The sequence below is a fragment of the Genypterus blacodes genome, unplaced genomic scaffold (assembly GCF_046128005.1).
Source record: "Genypterus blacodes isolate CSIRO-AG114 ecotype Tasmania unplaced genomic scaffold, CSIRO-AGI_Gbla_v1 ptg000129l_1, whole genome shotgun sequence".
In the NCBI taxonomy this organism is placed as follows: domain Eukaryota; kingdom Metazoa; phylum Chordata; class Actinopteri; order Ophidiiformes; family Ophidiidae; genus Genypterus; species Genypterus blacodes.
The window spans coordinates 996,318-1,022,725 of NW_027466931.1; the positions used below are offsets into that span (position 1 = coordinate 996,318).

Genomic DNA, 26,408 nt, shown 5'->3' on the forward strand with positions numbered 1-26,408 from the left:
TGAAAAGCACCCTATGCCAATATGAGGTCATTCGAGGGATGGTACCTATTCTATTGATGTACACACACCTCTGTACACACATGCACACTGCAATTATAGTTGAAAAAAAGAAAGAAAATAACATCTTGCAGGGCAGGTTAACATTAATAAGAATTCTGAAATGATGTTTTTTCTTTGATGACTATTCTCTTTGACCAGTGTGTGTTGTTTGATCTGAAATAGTGCCGTTGTGTAATACAGCTAAGAATTACAAAACTGAAATTACCTTGTACACTTTCACATGCTCTCAACATGAACTTTCACTGTGTGAAAGCAAACAAGATTTCACAGGGACTGTGCATTTTAATAAATATTTAAAAAAGTACATGTAAATAGCCACAAGACTCATAGATTGAAATTCCTTCATACAAAAACAAATATTGTGTCACCGTCTGTCACAAACATGGAAGACTGTTTGTGTCGATTGTACAATGTTTAGATGTTTCATGGATGTTGTGTGTTATATGTGTAAGTTTGTGCGCCTGAAATAAAGATTCTAGAGTGTTTGTGTCCTTAATTTTGTAAGTCATCTTTGTGTAATGTACATCTTACAAAAAAAAGCGGATATAATGGTATTGTTTTTGTTTTGTTTTTTGCATATTCAGTATTAATAATAAGAGACCCTGATCCACACTCCGTACCGATTGGTGGCGGTATTGCACCAATACGTTGTTTGCAAACCGCCAATAAACATCAGAGAAAAAGACGTTGTTGACTCCCTGGCGTCTCCAAAGTGCGCAGACGAGCATCCTGTGGCGAAAACTTCAAAGCAACACACACAATTGAAGGTATGGCAACAAAATGTGTTTATTGGGATTTAAAAAGGAATAGACCGCAGTGCGCACCATTCGCTGCCCAAACTACAATACCGACAGCGGATTAAAAAAAGCCGCTGTGGGTAATTTAGTTTGGGCCGCGGCTGCAGGCAGGCTAAAGCAAGCTAACGGGTGCGCGCTGGCTCGAGCGACACATTTTCTTTAGGACAGAAATGGCCTTAATTTGGGTTCATTTGAACCCGGTTTATGTTACGACCTTGGGTAGATGTTGCCTACATCAAGCACCAGCGTATGGTGTTCTTATTTATTGATTATTTACAATAGATACTCCCTTGTAGAGATTTGAGTTGGTGACTCAGCATGGCATTAGTTTTGCTCTTTGGTAGCTTTTGCAACGAGTTTCCTGCCAAAGCAGCTTGATAGGTTTTATATGCATGTAAAAATGAACGAAAGTTGACATTTTTCGGGGAGGGGGTGAAGATTCTGGAAAGGACAGCATTGGACTCTGCACTGCTGCAGCCGTCCCACCACACTACCACACACGAACGCTTAAAGAACTCCTGAATTCCTGAAATGATACTTCTGTCTTGGCACTGCCGCATATTGTAAGACATTCACAGTCATGTAAATGAAGTGAGATTTCAGTTTTGCTTTGTATTAAGATAACCTAAATATGTTTATAAATTATCCTTGTCCACTCTGGAAAACGTGTGTGCAATCAGTCACAGCAAAGTTTGGCCTGATAAGCTTCCTCCACTACTCCCCCAACCACCTGCCCTTGAGCAGAAACTAAAATGAAGGTGCAGGCACTTCCTTGTCATAGTTTACAGGAATTAATGGCAGCTCTTTCCAGATGTACCTCATTCCTGAGCTTCTGCAGTGTTTCCTCATTCCTGAAAGAGTTCCCTGTGGTTTGGAAGTACTTAATATGGTTGCCAATATTCCGTATTACCCAGGACGTTCTGGTTGTGAGAAAGTTGGCAACCCGACCCAAAAAACGGGACGTCTTTGGTAATTCCTGACAGCTGGCACCCCTAGCACTAATAACTTGAGCATCACAAAAAGGTGGCAGGTTTTCTTTACCTTCGCCTTCTCTGTGATATCTGTTGTCCAAATGGAGATTTTTCAGCACCACACAAGCGTTTCACCTTGTGAACATCTCTGGAAGTGGTTGAGCAGCAAAAGTGGGCAAAGACTTCAGTGCAAACGAGTGCAAGTGGTGGAAAATCTAACAATAGGAGATTCAGAAAGTGGGCACCTGAAATATTAGTTTGCCGCTAGTGCAAAGTAGAGACATATAGCATTGTCCGGCATTGACTAAGCTTAGAGGTAGTAATACATTTATTTTTAGAAATAAATGTATTGCAGTTTTATTACTTTTTAATTAATTTGCTGAAATCCTCAACAGCAACACTACATGAATTGCTCCATAGAAATGAATAGCTCTCTCTGTCAGCTCTTACTGTTGGCATCTGAATTCCCAGAAGTACCACACAATCATGAACAAGGGGTGGTCTCCGAGTTAGCATCCACACAAGATGCTTCTGTGGTTGGAGGGGCTATGGAAGCAGTGCCCAGATGCAGCAGACGTGGAGGGGCCAGAGGGAGCAGATCCATTATACTGCTCGCTATATAAAGCAGCTACCAACCGCAGTAGTGTTACTGTGGTGGACTTATGTGCTGCAGATCCAGGTGACCTTCTAGCACCTAGGTCACCAACAGGAGGACCGTGATCCGGATCTGGACCCAGAAGCCAGTCCATACGGACCCGGACCTACAGCCAAAGGCCAGATGGCTATGGTTTAAAACAGTGATTTTCAACCACAGTGCCTTGAGAGACCGTAAGGTGTGCCATGGGAAATTATCCAACTTCACTTAATTAGTCCAAAAAATTAGTCCGCATGCTGCTTTTTGTCGGCTGACGTGCGGCACTTGCTGATAGAAGCGGTATTTCTATCGGCAAAAATCACGGACAGCACAGTGTCTCATGTCTGCAGTGCGTTGGTAATGCATAATCAATCGAAACATTCCCATATTAATTTTGGAATTGTTCTATTGACCATGGATATTTAGATTATTTTTTTTTATTGCAGGCAAATCACAAACTATGATCAATAATGCCTGTTTTTTTAATTTAAGTGTGTGAGGAACCCATGTGAGCAAGCAACTATACACAAGCCCGGCACGGATGCACTTGACCTCTACAATTATTAATCATACATAGGTTCAAAAAGTCTGCAATGATGGACCACAGCTGTGCCTGCTGATCTTTCTGAAGAGGATCTGCTTTCTTTTTTGTGTTTCCTGTAGCTGTAGTTTTTTTTTCTGTAATGTTTATTTGTGTGTTTAAGCTGGTGCCATTCATACCACTTCACCAGTAATGAGCATTCAAATGAAATAAATGATTTTTGTCTGTACTTTATCTGTTCTGTTTTGCCTGCTCTGTTCTTTCTTGCTAGTGGACACCAGGAAGTGAAACTGGATGTTCTGAATGTGTGTATCCAACAGGAAGGACCGCCGTGGGCTCCTTGAGATGACCTCCAAGATGATGAGGTTTTTTATGCTGAAGACCGGTCCCATTCAGTAACATCTTTTTTGTTTTCAGCTTTTGGTTACTGTGGGAGATTTGTGCCCATTTCCTGTCCCCTGGGGCCCGATTGCGCCTTCTGATTGGGGCACTCCCACAGAGCTGTCTCCTCATCGAAACTCGCTGTGGACAGCTCTTCGTCATGCAGATGAGCAATGCATTTACTGTTGGCATTTGAACTGCTACCTTTACAAGCAACTCACCAGCTCCCTACATACCCATAACACCCCCTTTCCCTCAAAACGTGTTAGAGATTGCAAACAGCATGTCTCATCCACTGTATAACCCCTATGCCTCTGGGAACAAGAGATCAGACATTCATGCAGAGAAAGATCCACATAGGGCTACTCGTATGGGACCTGGGTCTGCTGTTGGATCATCCGGACCGCCTTCTGGGACTTCAACCAACTCAACAGAGATGCTTTCTTCAATGCTGCCAGTGACTTACAGGTGTGGTCAGACTACGTCTGTAGTCAGTGGTGACTTGGAGAGATCTATAGACATGCATCTCAGCAGAGCCAGAGAGGAAGTGAAGCTTAAAAACACAAATATTCACCAGAGAGAACTTCAGTCCACAGGTCAGGAGAGCCACTTTTCCTACACTCAAAGAGAGGAGTTGCTTCCCTCAAGCACAAGGACAACCACATACCCCATGTCCTCAGCCTCTGCCTCCCGTGGACACTTGGCTACTCGTCCACACATGGAATGTGGCAGTAGCTCCTTGGATTGGTTGTCAAGCTACAAAAGGCCTATCACTGATGATTCCTCAGATCTGTTTTCCTCATCAACTTCATCGAGGTATGCAGGTGCTGACTCTATCTCCAATGACTCCAGTGGAAGAGAAAGAAATATATCATCCATTCCAGGATTAGGAATGGATGAAGCCTGTCCAATGACTTCAGCATCTAGCAAGTCCAGCCATCCCAAATACACCTCTGAATCAGCCACCAACATCCTTTGGCATTTTGGACTTGAAAAAGACGACTTGGAACACCTCATTGCCTACCCTGAAGATGAGATCACCCCAGATAACCTTCCGTTCATTTTACGTGAGATTCGCATTCAAAAGGCTAAGAAGACTACAACAGAGTCAAAAAGGTATCCAGAGCCTCTGCAAAGAAGAGGCACAAGTGGATTGAATCAGTTGAATACTTCGAGAGGAATTCAGATGCAACATGAGGAAGTGGCATCTGCCGTTTTCCAACCAAGTAAAGTGATTGATTATGGACACACAGGCAAATATACTGGGCACTTTGACGATGAAGTGGGTGTGGGGACCAATAGTAATAGGACCATCAGCAATGTTGGGAGTGGAAGTGATCTGATGGACAATTATGATAGTAGCAGACAAAGAGGAGAGTCACTTCCAGAAACTAAGGACATGGTGAAAGGTGCCTTGGGTTCCTCACATGGCCAGGTGACTTCTGTTGGTGCACACATCACCTCTTACAACTACTCATCACAGTCTGTGACGCCTCCAAGCCGAGACCCAACCAAACCATCCCCAAGACCAGACAAGTCCTCTGAACTGGCCCAGAGCTCCATCAAACTTCCAAAGAAAGACGCAGACGGCAGACTCAAGTCAGGAGCCTCCAAACCCATATCGCAGAGGGAACCAGAAGCTGTCCACCAACCAACATCAAAGTCCAATCCAACTTCCACTCTCTTGCGTGGTGTGCACCCCAGCCGCCCTGGTCTTGTGGTTATTGGCAGTAATGATGGGAGTGGTTCTCAGTATCACAGTAAAAGTAAAGGACAATCGTCTGCAGTCGGTGAGCTGATGGAGAGGAAGCAGGCATTGCAGATGCAGCAGTCACAGCACAAGCAGCCTGCTGTGTGGCCCCCAGCTTTGGCAAGCAAGAAACCTCTTGCTCCTGTTTCTCTTATCCCCACCCTCATTAAAAGTCCCGCACACTTTGCCCCTCCCAATATTCACCCATTGGTTCTTCCGCCATCACAACTGCAACCAGTCCCCAATTCAGTGGCCTACGGTCATTTACTACCTTCCACCGGTCAGACACCAGTAAAGACTACAGTTTTCAAGGGATTACCAACACCAACCAAGATGTCTGACTATGCAGCAGCCTCGCCAAGAATCTTTCCACATACCTGTTCTCTGTGTAACAAAGAATGTGCTCATATGAAGGTGAGTGGAAGAGCACACACTGTTTATTTCTGTATTTATTTGTGGTTTGTTAAGTTGGAATTACCAACTGAATTTTGAATTGTCTCATGTTATATCAGAAAAATGGTGTTGTGTATATACATACATATCAGAAGGGGTCATTAATGTGCATGGAGTATAAAAATGATTTTGATTTGTTTCTAACTAAATTGTGACAAATTGCATTCACAAGTAGTCATGGATAAGTGCATGTTTTACAACATGGTTTCGTTATCTCATGTAACAGCTCCAGTGAGACTAATATGTTATAAAATGTCAAATGTCTGGCTTTGAAGACATCAACTGATGAAAATGGACCTTGAAGACATGAAAACAACAGAAAAACTTTTTCTTTCTTCGTTATTGCCCCTACATTTTTTTTCTTGTAGTAACTGTCTTTATTTTTTTTATGTATTTGTTTGTTTGTGAATGTTCATTTTATAGCAATCTTCCCCCATTGTTTATCATTGTTTTGAATTTTCCGTCAGCATTTTTTCTCTTTAACTACCGTTTGTTGGATAGATGCTGTTTCTTTATCCTTTAGCCTGTATCTTCAGTTACTTCAAATCACAAACACAGTAGTTATTTTGCAAATACAAAAACAACTGAGTTTTGCTCAGATTTATATAGTAAAGAGTTTGGGGTCTTAAAAGTATTCCAAACAAAATACTCCAGGTAATAATTCTGTATAACGAAGCAGCAGCTATCACTGATTTGTAACATTGGTCGTCATTCAGTTTGATCCTCTGAATTCCTATGTATTCCCAGTCCTTCCCCCAGGCGTAGTTGTTTCATTTGTTCTTGTTTTGCGCCCACATGACCTTCACCAAACACGCAAGGCACCGGCTCATGAACCAACCCAAGACCATGACTTTTTTGGGCCCTTACACCCCTGCAGCATTTTTTCAAATTTTGGAACTTCATCCACAGAAGGTTGTCCCCTGGTTCATCATGGTGTTGACATTTTCTGAGGATTTCAAAGAGGCGCTGAAAAGCTTTTCTTTTTTGAAGAGGTGCTGCTAACACGAACATTCGTCCATTGTTGTCATTCGTACATGTGAAGAGAAACTGGACTGGACTCTGTCTGGACTTTTATCTATGGCCTAGAGATGAGCAGCAAGGAACAAAACTTGGACGATCTGAGGATCATCATAATGCTGCTTTAATGTTGAATAAAATCATGTAAATTGTAGACTGATGACCAAATGGCACTTGAAGCTATTGAAGCAGATATTAACGATGATGATTATGTGACAAGGCCTGACTAAATGTGGTGTGTGTGTGTGTGTGTGTGTGTGTGTGTTTGTTCCACCCATTAGAATTGGATCTCCCACCAGAACACCAACCTTCATCTTGAGAACTGCGCGCTCCTCCGAAAACAGTAGGATCTTCCTTGTCATAACTTAATACTCCTGCTTCGGTGATCAGTAAAATGTTGGGTTCCTCAAGGTACATTCTGTCATTAGTCTGGTTACATTGGTAACTTTTGATTCAATGCAACGTGAACCTTGAGGGATATTTCTAGAAATACCCGCTTGCTCCTGCTGTGGATATATCTGGATCACCACAGTACATAGATTCTCTTCAAATGGTTTCCTCAAGGTATTTTCTGTGAAAAACCTGAAGGAATGTCACAAATTCCTCAATAACCATTTGATGATCAAAGTATATCTTGAGTATGAATCTGCTGTTGTAAATATCTGGTGTATCTGGCTTTGCTAAGTGCAAAGAACAACTTTGCAGTTAGCATCATACACAGCATCATTGTCAGTCAGCGATGATTTTGTCTTTAGTAAGTGTTTTCCTTGAATATGAAGTATTCATTCCGTATCCCAATCAGGTCATAAGGTAATCATTCGTCAATCCAGCATTCCTCATGGAGCATTAATTTAATAACATCTTTAAGAATTGTTTGCTATCCTTGTCTTATGATCTCAAAATGCAATTTCAATTGTGTTTGAATTGTTTCCAGGTACCCAGATTGGGATTGTGAGATATCACATTTGTCCAGGTAAATGTGCCCTAATTCAGACACACAGTAACCACTGCCCTTTTCCACTGCCAGCCTCCCTTTATTGGCGGATGTTCTCGTCCCTTCATTTGTTTTCTTCTCCTTCAGTTCTGCAGCTAAAGATGTTCTGCCCAGCTCCTCCACCTCTGCTCAGCATTCACAGCGTCATCGCCAAAAAAACAAACCCACCAGCCATTCCCATTCTCGCTCATACTCCCGTTCTCATTCACCCAGTCCCCGTCGCTACCACAGCTCGGACAGTAAAAGGACACGGGGGAAGTGTAGGAGTCGATCCAGATCTCCTCGCAGCTCACGATACTGTCGCAGGTATGTGGCAATGGCCGGAATTTTTTTTTAGCAGTAATACAGACTAATGGAGCGTCCAGGGACTGTGGGGGTGGGGAAATAGGTTAAAAAAGTCAAGCCACAGACGAAATAAGTTAATGAAAGGGTTTCATCTGAACTTCTACCAGGTCCCGATCTCATTCACGATCCCCTCGGAGTGACTATCCTACCTCTTCCCACCATCGCTCTCGGTCAAGAAGCCCTGGGAGACGACCATCACCAAGGGGCAGGATCCTGGAGAGACGATTGTTGCAAGGGAGGATGACCAGCCACCCAAAAAGATCGAACAGTGCTGACAGACTAGCTAAGAAACTAATGGAAACATCAGGTTAGAAATGTTTCTCTTATATCAGAATATTAATGTAATCGGCCTTGGTGCATTAGCCTACCTGTTCATATGCTACAGGTTTGTATGTGTATGTAATGAAGACTGACGAAACCTGATGTTTTCATCCAAGATTTATCTCCGAAGTTCAGTTTGTTCTTTTTCCCGAGCAACACATGTCAGACATTGGTTCTTTGGTCTCCGTCCCCCTCTAGCTGTCCAGTCCTTGTCACACCAATCTGATCTGGAGGCTGTGGTGAAAACTCTGGCTCCTGCTATACTGGCTGAGTTCGCCAAGATGAAGTCTTCCTCCTCCTCTCCCAAAAGAGCCTCATTGTCACATTCTCCTTTTGCTGGAGGAAAGAGATACTTGTCTGCTGGCTCTTCATCATTCACCTCTTCTACACAGAAGAAGAGGAAGCTGGGTACATTATCGCCAAGGAGTTCCTCTACACACACTAAGGTAGGTGTGTCTGTTACACCTTTTGTTTATTGAGTCTTTATTGGTATTCTCTCTGGCTATGGTTACACTAGGCCATTTAATGTGGCATATATCCATTTTCTTGTATCCAATCACACCATGCTACATGAAGTGTCATAATGTGATGGCATATTGGATATGTATCACATTGCGATTGGATTTTACCATCGTGTAAGCACAATGTGACATGCTTTCATCCGACACGTCATGAAAACACGCCTTTCCACTGCGTTTACTCCTGGCAAAATCAAGGTGGTTTATGTGAAGATAACAACTTCATTTAATGGTTATTTTGTGTCCAGGCCCATCTTCATTTAGAAAAAATCTTGTCGGTAAACACCAGCACCTAAGCTAGCAGAGTGAGGCTTATTTTCCTGGTACGGTATTTCAGAAGTGCTGTTGGAAAAATTGCCAAGCATCAAGGAGGAGAGAATGTCAAATTTTTAAAAAAGAAAAAGGATTTACCAGGACACTTGCATTGAATTTGGCTTCATTGAGGCAATGGAAAAAATTAGAATTCAGTGTAATGTGCGGTGAGAAGTTGGCGAAGGAGAACATGAAACCCTGCAAGCCGAAGCGACACCAGACTACTAAACATCCTGAGACGGTGGGTAAACCCAGGGAGAAAGGAATTTGTGGTGACAAACCGGCCTCCAGCCTCAGCAAAACATAAAGGAAAGTTTTGCCAGGGCTGGAAGCGACCAAAAACAGGCAACTGTTGCGTCGTTTGAGTGCGCTATCCTTATTGCGATCGCCAAAAAGCCTCACAACATCGGTGAAACGCTGATTAAACCACTGCCCAACAATACAGTGAAAAACTATCGACAGAATAGCAGTGACAGAGGAGGCAGTAGTCATTGTATCTGTACAGTACATTGAGGAAACCGAGCTGAAACAAGACATTTGGAGATATTCAGCTTGTCCGAGACAAACAAGTGCATGCAGGGGCAGAGGCCAATGTTATGGAATGCAAGGAGGCAGTGGATGGGTTTTTGCACAGTGGCGTACAGAAAAAATAAACTGCCGATGGGAGATCTACAACAGTTTCCCTTGCTAATGGAACAGTCAGGAGGAAAGTTACCGCTGCTGAAAATGAATGAAAATGAAAACGATCACAACCTTGTTAACACTGAGTTTTTTCTTGATGTTTTCTCTGGTTGTTTTAAATATTGCACGGGATGATGCAATCTGAGAGATGAGATCTGATTTTCAATATCCAATTCTATTAAGTCGCATGAATGTGTAACTGCAGCCTTTCATTCTCTCTGCCTTCATTTACAGCTGGCTAAGTCCCCCCCAACCATGGTGAAGCTACACGGAATTTCAACTAAAGTCTTACACAAGGATGTGGTAGCTGCCATGGAGCGTTTTGGCAAAACCAAATCAGTTCTGCTGTTTCGGGCCAAGCTGGAGGTCTGCAGGCCATCATTTTAAAACCCTATTTTAAAGTTTTTTTTACAAATCTAGGCTAGCTTTGGAGACACCTCCTTGCTTAATGTTTTGATGCAGAGCATGTTTACACCGACACGAATTGCATGATTCTCTGAATCAAAACCATGATGGCTAGTGACATTCTGTCTTAACGTTTTTGTTTGCTATTGTAGTTGAACAGAGATAAATGTGGAGTTAACCAAGTTTGAGTATGGGATATGGATTGCATCTGCTGTTGTGGTAATGGAAATGTGTGTGCCTGTGTAGGCACATGTGTGCTTCGTCCAAGAGGAAGCTGCAAGGGCCGTGAAGAGCCAAAAGACCCTGAACATTGAGGGATTTCCAGTTACTGTTGTCCTGGAGAAGGTATGTCATGTTTCCTTTGTTTTCCATTGTTTATGTTTAGACTGTCGTTTTTCTTTCTCAGTATTTTGTCTCTTCATATTTGCCTCTTTCGAAGAACACACGTACTGTAAATGTTTGTCATTGCTACCATAGTCATCTTATTATTCATAATTCATGTCTTTTTCTACAGGAGATTGTTTTTAATGAAGAAAAGAAGCCCCTTCAGAAGTAAGATGTGTCATTTTGCAATATTGTAATGTGTTAAACAGGTAGAGGAAATGCAGTTTGTCGTTCATATACCTCTTAACCTCTTAGTTTCTGCTAGACTCAAACAACTCTCTCTTGTCCACAGAAAAGCACCCATCGCCAGCTCTCAAACCGTGAAACCCTCAACCAGTGGTAGTGAAAAGGCTCTTCACTCCATCCCTAAACATCCACCACTGTCAAAAACAGCTAAGGTCGAAGGTCCAGTGAACATTACCAAAGCAGAAACATTGGTTTCCAAAGTCAAAACGGGGTCATCCAAGCCAACTGCCAAAATGCAGACAAAAAAGAAAACGTTGACACAAGAGGCGACAAAAACTGCTGCAAAGAAATACGTGAAGTCCAAACTCCAAGGCAAACCTGATGTCGCTGAAACAACACACACGACTGGTGAACCAAGCAAAAGTCCAGTGGACAGTAACACAGACGTTTTGGCTTCCCAAGCAAAAATAACCTTGAGTGAGGCAAATGGCAAAAAACACACAGGCAAGTTGGTTGTGAAGGAGGGTGGAACCAAAGCGGATATAAAAATGGAAAGCTCAGAACTCAAATCCATGACTCCAGAAATTCAGCCTGATCCCACTGATTCTGAACACAAACCTGTCGAAAATTCCTGGCCAGAGGACCGTGGGATTGACTCTACCGTGATAAAAGTTGAGGAAAAGACAGTACCAATGGAAACACAAAGCTGTGGCGAGGACGAGCAGAAACAAACGATAACCCCAGAAGATTCACCCCAGCAGTTATTAGACAAATCCAAAGAGACACAACCAGAACAAACGGTTTCTCTTCCTAAGATCTCAGAAACTCCTCTCGCGTTTGGTTCCCAGCCGGACACAAAGACCCCAAGCCCCCAAAGCACCACAAACGGCACAGAGGCGTCTGAACCTTCACCACACGTACAGCAGGGCACATTGCCTGATTCTGAGACCAGAGCAGCCACCATGACAGAGTTTTCTGAAGACCTGCAGCAGGCAAACACATCACCACAAGGTATGTTAAAAACCATTATGTTATTGTACAAACTGGGCCTCATTGCTGAAGTTTGGGGACCAAATTTAGGACATGGACCTCAGTTTTGTGACGTGCGAGTCTGCAACTACATCACTGACATGGCAGTGAAGACTAAGATGAATTAAAACCATTTTTATTCTGTAGCCTGAGACGCCCTTTTAAGTTTTGCAAAGTTGATGGAAATTTGATCAAATAATGACCTCAGTTTTTGCACAGTTGACGGATCAAGATCTCAGTAGCTTCCAAACACGTCGGTTATAATGGAACATTTATTTGTAATGTAGATTTACTTGACAATCTCAAGAATTTGATTAGTACAAATGTATGGTATCTTTAGGTATGTATTCATGTTTGCCTGTCATTTCAATTTTTTTTAAAAGAAGGGCCAAAGTTTGAAGATTTTAGATTGCCTCTATTTTGATCATTTGTAGGTGAGGCCACTGCAGCTGTTGGCGAAAAGATAGAGGCCCTGAAAGTCGAGGACGCTTCTGATGTCAGCAAGATCTCAGATGTCCCTCCAGCCGAAACTGTGTCCGTGGCTGCTACACCTGCATCCAAGTCCGCCACGACTGCGTCCACGTCGGCTGTGACTGCTTCCAAGCCTGCCGCGACTGCATCCGCGTCGGCCACAACTGCGCCCAAGTCGGTCTCAACTGTGTCCAGGCCGGTTCCCGCAACCTCGTCTAAGCCAGCCACTGCAACCGTGTCCAAGCCGGCCACAACTGCATCCAAGACGGCTGCAGCAGCTGCCTCCAAGCCAGGTGCCTCCAACTCGGGCGCCACCAAGCCGACTTCAGCATCTGCCTCCAAGCCAGGTGCCTCCAACTCGGGTGCCTCCAAGTCGGATGCCGCAACTGCCTCCACAACGGTACCAACTAAGTCTAAACCTGCTGCGGCTCCTTCCACGGCAGCGGTGACGTTGGCAATCACACCTCTCGAGCTGAACCCTAGTAAAATGCGTAAGAGATTTCATAATGAGTTTAATTTCCATTTAACCTCCCCTCACATTATTGTTCAGTTTTGTTCATTGACATATATAACATTTCCTTGTTTTTTGTATTTTTCCCTTAGAGATTTACAGTAAGAAAAACTGGTTTTCTCCAAAGGTAGGTTTCCTTAAATCACTTCCCTGAGCTAAGTTTGATGCATATAGCTACATTATGCAAAGTTTCTCTAATCCCAGAGAAATTTGAAACAAATTCTTCTCGTGTATCACCAAACCAGTCAGTGACAGATTAAGGACCATCAGTGTCTCACTTTGGTCATTGATGCAATGACAAATGTTTTGCCAATCTCACATCACTGGAAAAAGAAATGCATTCCAAGAACAATTGCACAAAAAAACAGCCCCTTGCCCGCCATGCTGCTAAAAATAAAATGCATCTTCCACTGTGTTGATTACTTGTGTTATCCCATCTGCTTCTCTTGTCGGGTTTGATGGTAGTTGGTATCCTTAAGTGTCTTGCCACCATCTGCTGGACTGTCCCTTACCCCATCTATCCTGGCATTGCCATGGAATGTATGAAAATGTGCAAGACGGCAATGTTCCTTTAAAAAAGCTGCATGTATCAATACTGAAAATCATTACCAGTGCCTGAAAGCTCCTGGGATAAGCTTTGTTTGGATAGGCTTCTTTTCTGGTAGCTTACGATGATGTGTCAGCGGCTCATCCTCCTGTGCCTCCCATCTTTCCAGCTCAACTCAAAAGTGTTGATGATATCCAAGTTACCAAAGTACTACTATGGCTCCTACAAGGAGCTCGACATCATCAGCCTACTGAAGCCGTTTGGGGTCAGGCAAGAAGACGCCAACATGTTCATTCTGTATTTGTCGTGCACGGTAAGCACACAGCCGCAACTCTGCATCGCTTCGGTTACGCTGACCCCAAATACTCCTGCGCACATGATGATGATGCAAACTTCACCGTGAAACTTTGTAATCCTGTATCTGGTTTCACCCCCAGGCTTTCATCATGATGCCAAGTATCGAGAATGTGGTGGCATTGTTGAAGGCGCACACAAAGAGCCCTCTGCGCTTCAAAGGGTTGCCGCTCTGCGTGAACGTTGTGAGCAAAGACTTTGGAATGACACCGGTAAGCACACACCACACACGCATGCCTAGTCCGTGTGTCGAGTCCCATACTGTATTGAATTGTATCATTCACAAGACTTCAATTAATGCTCTAAATTGAAAAATTTGTTTTCCTTTCAGCTTGGGTTCTATAAGTCGGTAATGAGGGCGTTTGATGCTGTAAGTATCACTCATGCACACACACAAGTTGGCCCTACTATCTTCCTCCTTCTCTTATATGCCGTTTTTAAAATGAGATATGGGGAGGCAGATATAGGAGACAACGAGATCTAGACAAAAGCAAAGAAATTAGTAAAACCTTCCATGACAGAATTTCCTACAGCTAAACATGTGAACCAGATGACAATTATTGGCTCTGTCCACCATTTAGCTGTTGAGAACAATGTATAGGAATTGTAAAGAGTGAGATATTCCCTCACTACTCCATTATCTTTCCTCTTGTTTGGGTCCTTCCTGTTCTTCCTCATGCAGCCCATCAATGACGACGGCTCTCAAACGCTGTTTCTGAGCAACATCTCCCACATCCAAGCCAACCAGCTGAAGGAAAAATTGACAAAAGAGAAGAGCATCAAGAAGTTCCTGCCTCTCGTCAACAAGGTAAACACACACACACACACACACTAAGGGCTGAAGAAGTAGAACTTTGAGGACAATGTTCAAAGTGTGAGAACCTTTCCTTTTCTTCATTTGACACCTGCCCCTGGTCATCTTATATGTGCTCATGAGCTTCCCAACCAATCAGGACCCCCGAAGATAAATCTTTGTGTCAGGGTGGAATGATAAATGAATGAATGAAAGTTTGGCTACAGTAGCTTAGCAACAGTCCCACCGAGGTCCAATCTCAATCTGCAGCCGGGTCTCATCTTAATGCACGCTGCATTTGTGTGTTTGCGTTTGCGTTTCCCAGGTTTTTATACACTTCCAGACGTGTGCAGATGCTGATCGGTTCGGAGTCTGGTACAGCCACCTCCAACCGCCTGCTACATACAGAATCTGGAGGCTGAACATACCGCAGTCTAGCAACGCACCCCACAGTAAGCGCCCAGTGTCAAATGGACTATCTTGCATATTAATCACAGCCCCTTTTTTTTTTTTAAGACGCGATAAAGCAAGGACGGCATGTTTCCTGTTGTTTTTTTTGATCTGCAGAACCAAGTCAACACGGGAAGGCGTGGCCAGAAGTCCCCACCGACGCTGGGCTTCCCGACGGAGCAGTCGGCCCTTTCTGGGTCACGCTGAAAGTGAACCCCTTTGTGTTCCCCACCTCTCGTCCTTGGTACAGCATTCCAGGTAGGAGGGGATTGTTCTTGTTTCTGATCTTACATGCTTCATGTCGTTCCAGAAGATGAGTTGTTTATGTCGATTCTTTTCTCATAGGGTTCATGACTATCACGGAAAGTAAAGCTATTAGGGTAAGCCTGTTCCTCATGATATTCTCTCCCTTTTTCGTGTTACGTTTGAATGTTGCTCATCCTTTTACTGGGAATACATCAGTGGATACTCAACTGATTTTTGATATGGACTTATGCCTTAATTCCACTTTTTGCTTTCGATACCGTTTCCCAGCTTGGGGTTGTTGCTCATGGAGCATTATCGCAGCATTCGCTCAGCTTGGAAGTGAATGGAAATACATATCGGCTCTTAGAAAGCAGGAGCTGATCACCTTTTGGTTGTGTCCTGTAGATTGCCAGCAGTTCTGCTCCTTCATTCCCCAACACCATCATGATGACCGGTTTGCCCGAGGGAAACTACAAACACCAAGACATCGCCAAACTGGTCTGGCCGTATTTCCAGAAGAAGAGTCTTTATTCCTTGTACTACCATGTGATTGTGTTGCCACTGCAGATGAGGGTAAGACTGACAAACACACACATACACACATATCACCCCCATTACAGCCACAACTGATCTCTGGGTGTTTTCATACCAGCAGTTTGTTTGCTTTGGTCTGGATTAGTCAATAACTTTTTACTCTTGGCTCGTTTTTGAGACATTGAGAAACTTTTCACAGAATCCACCTTTTCCCCTGTGGTTACATTAACCTCATAAATGTGTTTTCAATCATCTGTGTTGAAGAATTGAGACATTAGACTTAGTTTGAACACAACCTTCCTTAGAACCTTTTTGGTGGATTTGTTTGTCTGTGCCCGGTGTGTACGCTGTGTTCAGTCTGTTGCTCTCTACCTGGCTCATTAACGTGTGCAATCCTATCCCCACTCTCCTCCAGGCGTTTGTGTATTTCACTAGCTGGGTGAAGTGCTGCGAGTTTGTCAGGGCTCATCTTATCAAGCCAATCACTGTCCAGGACAGAAAGCTCAGCCTCCACTTCCTCGAGCAGCGAAGGACCCTCAAATGGACAGAGGTACGGACTCGCCTTATAATTCACAGACAAATCGTCCACAGTGATCTGCTTTGTGCTGTTTATTATCCATGCACTTATTACGTGACAATCTGTGTCCTTTTAATCTTTTAACAGGAGTTGATGTACAAAAGTCTGATGGAATGGAGCAATGTTGTAAGTATTGTTGCGGACAGTGTTGCATTTTAGCGAGTAGGTCATGTTTGTGTGTGTGTGTGTGTGTGTGTGTGTGTGTGTGTGTGTGTGTGTGTGTGTGTGTGTGTGTGTGTGTGTGTGTGTGTGTGTGTGTGTGTGTGTGTGTGTGTGTGTGTGTGTGTGTGTGTGTGTGTGTGTTAACTGAAAAGATTATTGACAGATTTTTAATGACATTTTGTGGGGGAGGTGAGTAATGGGGCAAAGGGATGGCTCAGGACAAAACAGTCACAACTATTGAATCTGGGTCAGTAGGATATGAATCTGATGGCCAAAAAGTTTGTAGACTTTGTACATTGCAAACGGTGCCCTGATTTTGTATTTACTTTGTTTGATTTCAGACTGTTGCGGAGCCGGACACAATACTGGAACGTCTCCTGTGTGTGGAAACGCACCAGACGAGCGTAGACGTTATCAGACAGGTCATAGAGGCGGTGGCATCCGTCACGCCCATAGTCAACTTTCTGCCCCTTGCAAACAGGGTACCAGCGCACACACACACATGCTTTCACATAAAAAGCCAAATTCCTGTGCGTTTGTGTTGAGTTTGTGTTCATTATTATTCTTTTTTTTTTTTTTTTTTTTTATGTCCTTTCTGCTTCTGCCTCAGATCTGCATTGAGATGGCGACCAGCAGTGCAGTAACTCAGGTTCTGGACAAATTCAAAAGTCTCTCAACAGGGGCTTTCAAAGAACAACTGGCTCAGTATGTGTAAAGATCATTCAATAGATGTTTTCGTAATTCAAATTGTTTCTGGGTATAGCTGATGTAAACGGGAATTTTCTGTTTTATTTGTTTTATTCCAGAAGCACAGTTGGAAACTTTGAAAGGTGAGTTTGACCCTTTGTGGTTCCACCTTTAAGGCCTCATTTACATATTATTGTGATTGACGGTGTGTTTGTGGTCTGGCTTGCGTCATTCTCCTCCTCTCTGTCTGTCTTTCAGGGGGAGCGACTTACAAAAGCGTCTGCAGGCCTCCAGCGAGACCAGTATCATCCTCTCTGATGATCCGCGTCCCTCTCCGACTGTAAAGCCTACTCCGCCGTCAGAGAACACTCCACAACGTGCGACACCAACCAGAAGCCTTCCCACATCCGCTGTGACTGAATCCGTCAAAAAGGAGCGGAGTGCTGCCGCCACGAGCGACGTCAAAGGGGAGGAGATTAAGCAAGAAGAGATGGAGTGCACCGTACAAGAAAGCAATGTCCCCGCGGACAACGCCGTCACTCCTGGGGCGGATGTAGAAGCTGGAAAAGTCAACGTGAAGGAGGAGAAATCAGACGCGACTCCTGACGATAAAGAGGTGGAACCAATGAAGGAGGACATTTTCAAGGCTCTTACAGCGGCGGTTCGCCAGCACAGAATGGCTCGAGAGACTCAGGGCAAAAGATTAAACACAGAGGTGAGGCTCTCTCATTAGTCTCTGAAGATGAATCTTGCAGTTTGGTTCTTTTCTTTGGTGATTCTCATAAACAAAATACTGCATGAGCAAAATTCATACTCATTTCTTATTATTGCCACAGTTGAGATGTATTTATTGGTGCAAACATTGCTTGTGTCTTTGTTCTTTATCCAGGGTCAATGTTCACCACAAGATGATTTAACATCTTCATCACTCGCTGACAAGTCAGATTCCAAGTCAAACTCCTCCAAGTCATCACCTCACTCCAGTTGTCACGGCTCAGCCCAGGACCCCGCCCCGTCCAAGCCATCCTCCCGATCAAGAAGTGAAGGTGAAGGATCTTTGTCCGCTGCTAAGCAGACTTCAGCTAAGTCCTCCAGGGACTCAAGCAGCAGCTCGAGCTCCGTATCGTCAAGAGATGTCAAATCAAAGAACGGCTCCTTAAAAAGCTCTTCAGCTAATGTCTCCACCTCGGCGTCTAAATCTAATAAGCCGGAAAAGTCCAATAACTCATCTGAGAGAACCAAGGCCACAGCCACAACACAACCAAGAAAGGCCAACACAGCTGCCACAGCAGGGGTGGAAGCAACTACTTTATCCCCTGAGAGTGCAGTGGCAAAGTCTGAACACACAGTGTCAGCAGAGAGCACTGCAGCAGAAACTGTCCAGTCAGACAGGAAAATCGACACGTCGGATATTCACTCGTCTCCAGACGTTTCAGGCCAAGCCAGTAAAGCCTCACCTCTGAGAACAAATGACCAGAGAGCAGATGATGTTGAAGCACTAGAGGAGGATGAAATTGAAAGTTTCCATATTATCGATTCACTTGATGACCAAGGAGATGAGGAAGAGATGAAGGAGGAAGATGGCAGCTCTGAACGGCACCAAACTGAAACTCAGGAGAAGCAGGGCAAAATCTTTCAGATATTGGACAGTGTCGGAGACAAAGAGACTGCTGGTCAAGAGGACGCTGGACTGAAAGATGAGATTCCTGTGCCTGATAAATGTGATGACAAACCTACTGTCCAGGACACAGTTGGTGAACATCCAGCGACATCTAAAGAAGATCATTCACTCAAAGTAGTTGATCCTGATGGCAAACAAACCTCAAGCGGGAAGGGAAAGAAGACAGAACAAAAGGAGGCAGCGGTCAAAGGTCAAACTGTTTCAACAAAATCCTTACAAACTGCCAGCGAAGGTTCTAAAGAAGAAGAACATGACGACAGCCCACTCTCAAACGTCAAAGAAGATGGTGATGGCGGCAACAGAGAGGAGTCTGATTGGACGTTTGGCATGGAGGACACCTTTCAGATATTGGATTCAATTGATGATCAAGCTGCAATAGAATGTGACGATCAAAGGGAAACGCTCGAAACTCCCAGTGACCAGGCAGCTGACGGAGACACTTATGAGGTCATTGATTCTGTTGAAGATCAGCCAACTACTACGGTGACGGAGTTGAAGACAGACAAGAACGACAAAAGAACAAGTCAGGGAACTTCTAGCACAGAGAGTAGACCAACAAGGAGGAGTTCTTCCATGACCACAGCAACCAAAAGCGAAGAGAAAGGGCTTACAAGACAGGATAAGACTGTTAAAAAACACGAGACCCGAACAAAGGAAACCCCTACAAGAGTTCATAAGAAAGGGAAAGAGGCCACAGAGGAGATGGTGTATGAAATAATAGATTCTGTTGAAGAAGAACCAGTTCCAAACCCTTCAATCACCGCAGAAGGGGCTGGTAGAAGACGAAGTGCGAGAAGAAGGAAGGATGATAAAACGACGCCGAATCCCCCAGAAGTGTCTGAAAGAGTGGACGAGGACGAGGAGGCCACGTATAAGATCTTGGACTCTGTGGAGGACGAGGCTGTCGTCAAGCCTTCCTCAGCCACAAGGAGATCTACCAGAGGAAGAAGAGCGACAGAATCTTCAATCGAGAAAACGAAACCATCTCAGAAAGAGGACACGCCAACAGGGAAGAGGCAGACGCCCACCCGAGACTCGAAGGAAAGGAATAGGGACAAAACGCCGAAGAGGGATGACAACGTGACTACAACAGAAAGGAAGGGTGAGGAGGAGGAAGAGGCTACATATAGGATATTGGACTCTGTAGAGGAGGAGGTGGTGAAGGACGATCCACCAGCTGCAGAAACACCAAGAAGGAGGGGAAGACCAAAGAAAGAAGGGAAGGCTACCAAGAATGTTAGCACGCTGTTAGAGACGACAGACAGGAACACATCTGAAGAAGCGCCAGGTGATGAAGGAGGTACGCGTCAGATTTTGGATTCTGTGGAGGACAAGGCAGTCAATCTGTCTCCTACAGGACAGCCTGAGAATGAGAGACTAAAGAGGAAAGATGAAACGATACAAAAAACGAGTGAAACTCCAATAGAAACACACAAGATTCAAGAGGAGGAGGAGGAGCCCGAGTATGAGATCATAGATTCTTTGGACGAAGATCAAGTTCAAGACAACCTGACGACCTCTGAAGAGTTTGGAAGATCAGAGATGGATCACAAGGCTTCTCCGAAAAGGGAAGTGACAGCGGCAAAAGTCATCACACCATCGACTGACAACACAGGAATGGTGGCTGTCATGGCGGATCCCATGTGTGAGACAGATTCTCCAGAGGTTCAGGGAAACCTGACAAAAAAGCCCAGTCGAGGAGCAAAGCCCAAGAGAAAGACAGACGATAATACGTCTCCTAAAGAACAAGAGGCGACTGAAACGTTGGACACTCCAACAGAAAGGATGGACACCGCCGGTGGATCATCTGAAAGAGAGGAGGTGTTGTACCAGATCATTGATTCCTTGGAAGAGGAGCAGGTGAACAATGATCCAGATCCTGAAGTAGGGAGGCAGAACGAGGAGGACGAGAAGGGAAACCCCTGCGATGATGCTACCAGGAAAGAGGCGATATCGGCTGGTTCCTCAGCAACACCAGGAGAAATGACAGAGAATTTGCCTGAGAAAGAAGAGAGGACAGACGTGAGACAAACGGAGACAAACACTCTGGTGAACCTCGAAGAAGTGAGCGACGAGGAGGAGGATTACCCTGACGACACGGCCGAGGAGGAAGAACTGAGGAGGAGGCAAGCTGCTTCAAAGCGGAAGCTGCTTACCAAGGAGGGAGGGAGGGAGGGGGGGCGGACAAGGGAGAGGAGGAAGGAGAGCGAAGAGAGTGAGGAGAAAAGGACGAGAGAGGAGAGGAGGACCAGGGAAAGAGAAGATATAGAGCGACGGAGCAGCAGCAGAGGAGGAGGCGGAGCGAGGAGAAGGGCTAAGGACAGGGGGCGAGAGGAAGAGGAGGAGGAGACGGGAGTGGACGTCAAAGACTTGGTGACTTTGGATGAGGTGGGAGGAGAGGAGGACAAGGACAGAACGCCGCCTAGTGGAGAGGCGGAGGGAGCGATCACTGAGGGAAAGGTGGAGCCCCGCCCTCACAGGCAGGAGGACCAATCAGTGGAGCCCGTTCTCTCCGGGGTGAAGTCCAAGGTCAGAGGTCTACTGGTCAGAATCTCCCAGTAGCTTTGTTGTCTTTCTCTCTGATTTTATTTCTGCCATCTGCAGTTTGATTTTTGTTGAGACAAAAAATCAAAGGACGCCATGATCGTTGATATGTTAAGTTTATAGTTAGATATATATATAGTCTAGATTCAGTCATTGAATTAATAGATTTTTTTAAAGAGCGAGATCATTTCAAAATTTGAAATCTGTCTCTCTCTCTAGACTCTGGTGACTTTAGATGAAACAGGCGCTGATGAAGAGGAGAAGGTGGATGAAGAGCAGGCCAAGAGCACCAACAAATCCACCAGCGAACCCAGTGGTGACAAAGGTGTGTGAGCCTGTGTGTGTGTGTGTGTGTGTGTGTGTGTGTGTGTGTGTGTGTGTGTGTGTGTCTTCTGCACTAAATTCTAAACAAAGGAATGTAGAGAATTTCAGGAATATCAGGAAAAAATGTATTTTGTTGTTTGCTTATGTTGCCTTTGTTTCTTGTGTTAGAAGAGAGGGTGACCTTTGTGACTGTAGATGAGGTGGGAGAGGAGGAGGAAGAGGAGGCAGTAACAACCAGGAGGAGAGGAAGACCCAAGAAGCAAACCAGACAAACCCCAGGTAACACACACACACACACACACACACTCTTAGAAGCAGTGAAGTGTGTCATTTTCATTTGAAGTGTGTCATTTTCATTTGTCCTCCTAATGTCAATTTTGTCCTACAGCCATAAGAAAATCAAGCAGAGGCAAGAAGGGGAGCATGGAGGAAGAGAAGGAACCTGCTGCTGAAGGGCAGGCTGGAGAGGACGACGGAAAGGCGGAGCCAAGCAGGCAGGAGCCCCCTTCAGGCAGCCAGGATGACCAATCGGTGGATCCGCCTCTCTCCAAGGTGAGGTCAAAGGTCAGAGGTCAATAGGTCTGAATCTTTAATTCTGCCATCTTCTGTTTGATTTTTTTCCCCGATGATTTTAAAAGTTGAACTCTCTCTCTCTCTCTCTCCCGCTCTCTCTAGACTCTGTTGACTTCAGATGAAACGGTCAAAGACGATGAAGACCAGGTGAAGGAAGAGCAGCCTGAGCGATCAAACAAAATTGAGGACAAAGGTGTGTTTGTGTTTTTAAAAATAAAAATGTTAAGTTCCGAGCGCGGATGAAAGAAAGTAGGTGCGGCCTGACAGAGAGATGGGAGACGGCAGGGTGTCGGGAGAGAAGGTAGCAAAGCAGCGTCCCGTGATGAACTGGTGGTACGACTCTGAAGACGGGAGTGAGAGCAAAGATGTTGTGTAGTTTGGAGGCGGAGCTACAGGTGTCAGAGGCGAAGAGGGTCGGGGTTTCGTTGGGAGTGAACTTAACACCTGTAGGGAGTTTGTCTAAAACAAACAATTTGCATAAACTTCTTGACAGATTATTTCCTGTGAATATTGCAATGTATTCTTTTAATTTCACCATCATACATACGTTTTTATAGTCCAAGCAGCCTGGCTTTTAATGAGAGCGCTGAGCCTGTGTTTTCTTTATTATTGAAGATCGGCCTAGAAACTTCTAAAATAACCTGAAAATGTTGTCTTCTTCACAGAAATGAATTAAATGCTGAGACATGTAAATTCATTTTAATGTAAATATTTATATAGAAATTCTAATACCTTTAAATTCAAGAGGGCTTCGCGACCCCCTGTGGAGCTTGAGCGACCCCTAGTGGGGTCCGGAACCCCAGGTTGGGAATCACTGTGTTAGAGGGACAGCCAAGGCGAGACGGTCTGGAGACGAGGCTAATGAGGAGAGACAGAGATGGTTTAAACGTGTGAGGAGGACACACATCTGTAGAATCTGCACCTGTGAATGTGTGTTTATGTTGTGCTTGATTGCAGAAGAGGAGAGCACAGTGGAGCCCCGCCCACTCGACCAGGAGGACGAATTGGTGGATTCTCTCAACCCTGAGGTGAGGTCAAAGGTTTAACACACTTCCTGTCAGGAACTTTTGATTCTAGATACATCTACTGACTGACTCTCTCTCTTTGTCTCTTTCTAGACTCTGGTGACTTTAGATGAAACAGGCGCTGATGAAGAGGAGAAGACAGATGAAGAGCAGGCCGAGAGCGCCGACAAATCCTCTAAACGCAAACACAGTGATGACAAAGGTGTGTGAGCCCGTATGTGTGCGCGTTCTGCACTAAACTCTATACACACAATGAATGAATGAATTTGAAAACATCAGAACAAAATTAATTTAGCGTTGTTTGTCTATGTTGCCTTTTTTTTGTTGCGTTAGAAGAGAGCGTGACCTTTGTGACCGTAGATGAGGTGGGAGAGGAGGAGGAGGAGGAGGAAGAAGAGGACACGGTAACAACCAGGAGGAGAGGCCGACCCAAGAAGAAAACCAGACAGACTCCCGCAGGTAACACACACACACACACTCACACACACACACACACCTTTTGTTCACTCTGTTTTTATACTCTTTTGCAGCTCTTCCACCTTTTTCTCTCAACATGAAATTAATTTGCCCACTTTGCCCATTCTGTCTTACAGCAGTGAGAAAATCTGGTAGGGGGAAGAAGGGAAGTTCAAAAGAGGAGGAAGAGAAAGACAAGGAGCCTGCTGAAGCTCCTGCTCCCACATCTCTCTGCTCCTCGCCATTGGACAAAGATCCGCCTGTGTCTTCAAGCGACAGCCAGCCAGAGACCCGGACGTCCGAGGCCGCGGAGAGTCGGGCCGACATCGATGCTTTCCCTGCCGGGCAGCAGCAGCAGCCTGAGCTCCCCAAGACCCAGGGGGTGGAAGGAGGTGAAGAGGAGGAGAAGGAGGACAAAGGGTGCGGCGCTGCTGTTACAGGTACACAGATTAAAGCCATCCTTTTAAGTGTCACGCCACAGGTCAGTGTCCGGTAAAATGTCAATTCTCAATTTAAAGATCAATCAATTTCCCAGTTAGTGATTAGTGGCAAGATTTTTTTTATTTTTGCAATTTGTTTTTATTGAAGCAAACGTTGTACAAGAGAGAGAGAGAGAGAGAGAGAGAGAGAGAGAGAGAGAGCTACTACTGTTGTTAAACTTTATACGTAGATCCTGAGGTCGAGTACAAGAAGTTTGGAATTGCAATGATGTCATAGGGTAAATACAGTTTTGGCTGTGATAGAGAGAAAGAGAGAAACAAAAAAAAAACAAAGAGAGGACATCCCACCCAGAAACCCCACAGACACACAACCCCGTCCTGGCCTGCCTGGGATGTAAAATAAAATGTTGGGTGTTCTGGTATTCAGTCACTGGTCTGGCATAGCCCTGTGAATCTGTGAAGTAAGAAGTAAGAAACGGCTGCCGTCTCTGATAGAACTTATCAGTGTGGCCCCTCATAGTGAACTTCCAATATAGGAGCAGGCGTCGTCTAGCAAGCAGAGAGGTGAACATGATCATCTCCTTTTGTGGGGTGTTACATTGGCGTAGGTCATACGGAGTGCGGAAAGCCCGTGCACGACCTTGAACTGGATGAGACATAGATGAGCACAGGACGAGGCAGTATGTAGATTGCGTATGACTTCGTCCCACCAGTGGCAGTAAAGAATTGAAAGGTTGTTAGAGTCACATGTTCATGTCCCTCCAGGTCCCAGTAAACGGAAGATGGACGTTATCGGACCTGAAGCAAAGCGATCTCGCTCTCAGTCGCCAACCGCCGCCACCAACTTCCAGCTGCCACCATTCAGACCAAGAAACCCATTAGGTGAGACAAACACACACACTAACACACACACACGTATATTTGATATAACAGTTTTCAAGACTTATAGAACGTATAGAATTCTTTCTTTGTGGTTTTGTTTGACCCTCTCTCTCTCTCTCTCTCTCTCTCTCTCTCCCCCTCCAGGTCAGGAGTTTGTGGTTCCTAAATCCGGGTTCTTCTGCGATCTCTGCTCTGTCTTCTATATGAAGGAGAGCGCCGCCAAGGACCTCCACTGCAGCAGCAAGAGACACTATGACAACTTGAAGGTACACAAACACACACAAACACACACACAAGTCAATACACACACACACACACTTGTCTGAAGTTGTATTTTCTCTTTTCAGAAACATTACCAGGAGCTTCAACAAGAGTCGACGCAAAGTTCCAATAAAAGCCCCACCTCTGATTAACTCTCTCTCTCTCTCTCTCTCTCTCTCTCTTTCTCTGTCTGTCTCTCTCTCTCTCTTTTTTTAATTTTTTTAATAAACTTTAATTAATGTGAAATGAGGAAGCGACATGTTGCAGATGATTCATTACAAGAAATGCAGTATTGGTCATTGCCAATGTTTCCTTACCATTTGTTTCATGTCAATAATAGATCAACCATCTATACATTTCTCTTTCCTTCATCCCACTGGCAATCAAACCCCCAACCCTGCAGTTTTGGTGCCTTGCCTCACAGTGTTAGTCATTTGTTGCCTGTTGAACCGGAGTACTGACTCATCATCATTATTTTAGTTACTGTCTTACATTAGTGTTTATACAAGCAGGAGTTGTGTTGAAATTGTAGAAACGCATTCCAATGAAACAAACCTGTAGGTCCTGAGCAGCCTGTCAAGCTTCGTTTTGATTGGTCCTTCTGTCACAATACAACCACCGCCCTGTACTTAACAGAATTATTCACTTTATGTGTCGGCTTTGGATTGTTAAGGGTTAAATCAGGGTCCAATATTAAAACTGCCTCATCTTCTGTTTCTGAAAACCAATAAAACATGATTCAGCACCATGACTGAATCCTTCATGTTACAGCTTCCTTTGATGAATATCTTGCTTGAAGAAAATCCAGATATGAGATAATTGTTTAGATTATTTTAGACATACAGAAGGGAAGAAAAGCGTGTTGCTCATAGCTTCGAAGCAACAAGCCAGCAGGAGGTGGATTTGGGTCCGCCTTAAGAAATGTAAACACTAGCGAAGGATTATTTTTCCCTTCATGTTGTCTTCTAGGTGGTTAATACTCTGAAAATGTGGAACCAATCGGACGAAATAAACTCGGACGGTTTCTGCTGAAAGTCCACCTGGTCACAACACAGACAGAGCCGGAATCCATTTATGATGCCGACTGCTGTAGATATAAGTGGAGTAAATG

At 44.6% G+C, this 26,408-nt stretch overlaps 1 protein-coding gene across 6 annotated transcripts; it reads left to right on the forward strand.

Annotated features, from left to right (window-relative positions):
- Positions 1-748: 748 nt before the first annotated feature.
- LOC143010753 (uncharacterized) lies at positions 749-25,543 on the forward strand. Of its 6 annotated transcripts, none has more exons than XM_076163280.1 (39): positions 749-827; positions 3,421-5,548; positions 6,886-6,947; positions 7,539-7,577; positions 7,686-7,904; positions 8,051-8,250; positions 8,463-8,710; positions 10,010-10,141; positions 10,427-10,525; positions 10,695-10,732; positions 10,857-11,761; positions 12,214-12,741; positions 12,854-12,888; positions 13,478-13,621; positions 13,746-13,874; positions 13,994-14,032; positions 14,345-14,470; positions 14,781-14,907; positions 15,023-15,163; positions 15,251-15,285; positions 15,557-15,724; positions 16,101-16,235; positions 16,350-16,388; positions 16,766-16,906; positions 17,035-17,129; positions 17,231-17,254; positions 17,370-17,826; positions 18,001-21,321; positions 21,556-21,661; positions 21,829-21,939; positions 22,049-22,224; positions 22,336-22,426; positions 23,191-23,261; positions 23,352-23,460; positions 23,592-23,717; positions 23,852-24,154; positions 24,920-25,036; positions 25,181-25,302; positions 25,384-25,543. In XM_076163280.1, the coding sequence occupies exons 2-39, from the start codon at positions 3,668-3,670 to the stop codon at positions 25,447-25,449; spliced, it is 10,905 nt and encodes a 3,634-aa protein (XP_076019395.1). In that variant the 5' UTR covers positions 749-827; positions 3,421-3,667; the 3' UTR covers positions 25,450-25,543. The 6 variants fall into 6 exon arrangements, with proteins under 6 accessions (XP_076019395.1, XP_076019397.1, XP_076019398.1 ...); XM_076163282.1 differs by having other exon boundaries at positions 23,595-23,717; XM_076163283.1 differs by having other exon boundaries at positions 23,194-23,261.
- Positions 25,544-26,408: the final 865 nt, after the last annotated feature.

Bases quoted from the DNA above. Each gene is read 5' to 3' on its own strand.
- LOC143010753 (XM_076163280.1), top strand. From the start codon at position 3,668: ATGTCTCATCCACTGTATAACCCCTATGCCTCTGGGAACAAGAGATCA. The intron at 12,742-12,853 runs GTAAGAGATTTC...TTTTTCCCTTAG, and splicing joins GCTGAACCCTAGTAAAATGC to AGATTTACAGTAAGAAAAAC. The intron at 17,827-18,000 runs GTGAGGCTCTCT...TTCTTTATCCAG, and splicing joins GCAAAAGATTAAACACAGAG to GGTCAATGTTCACCACAAGA.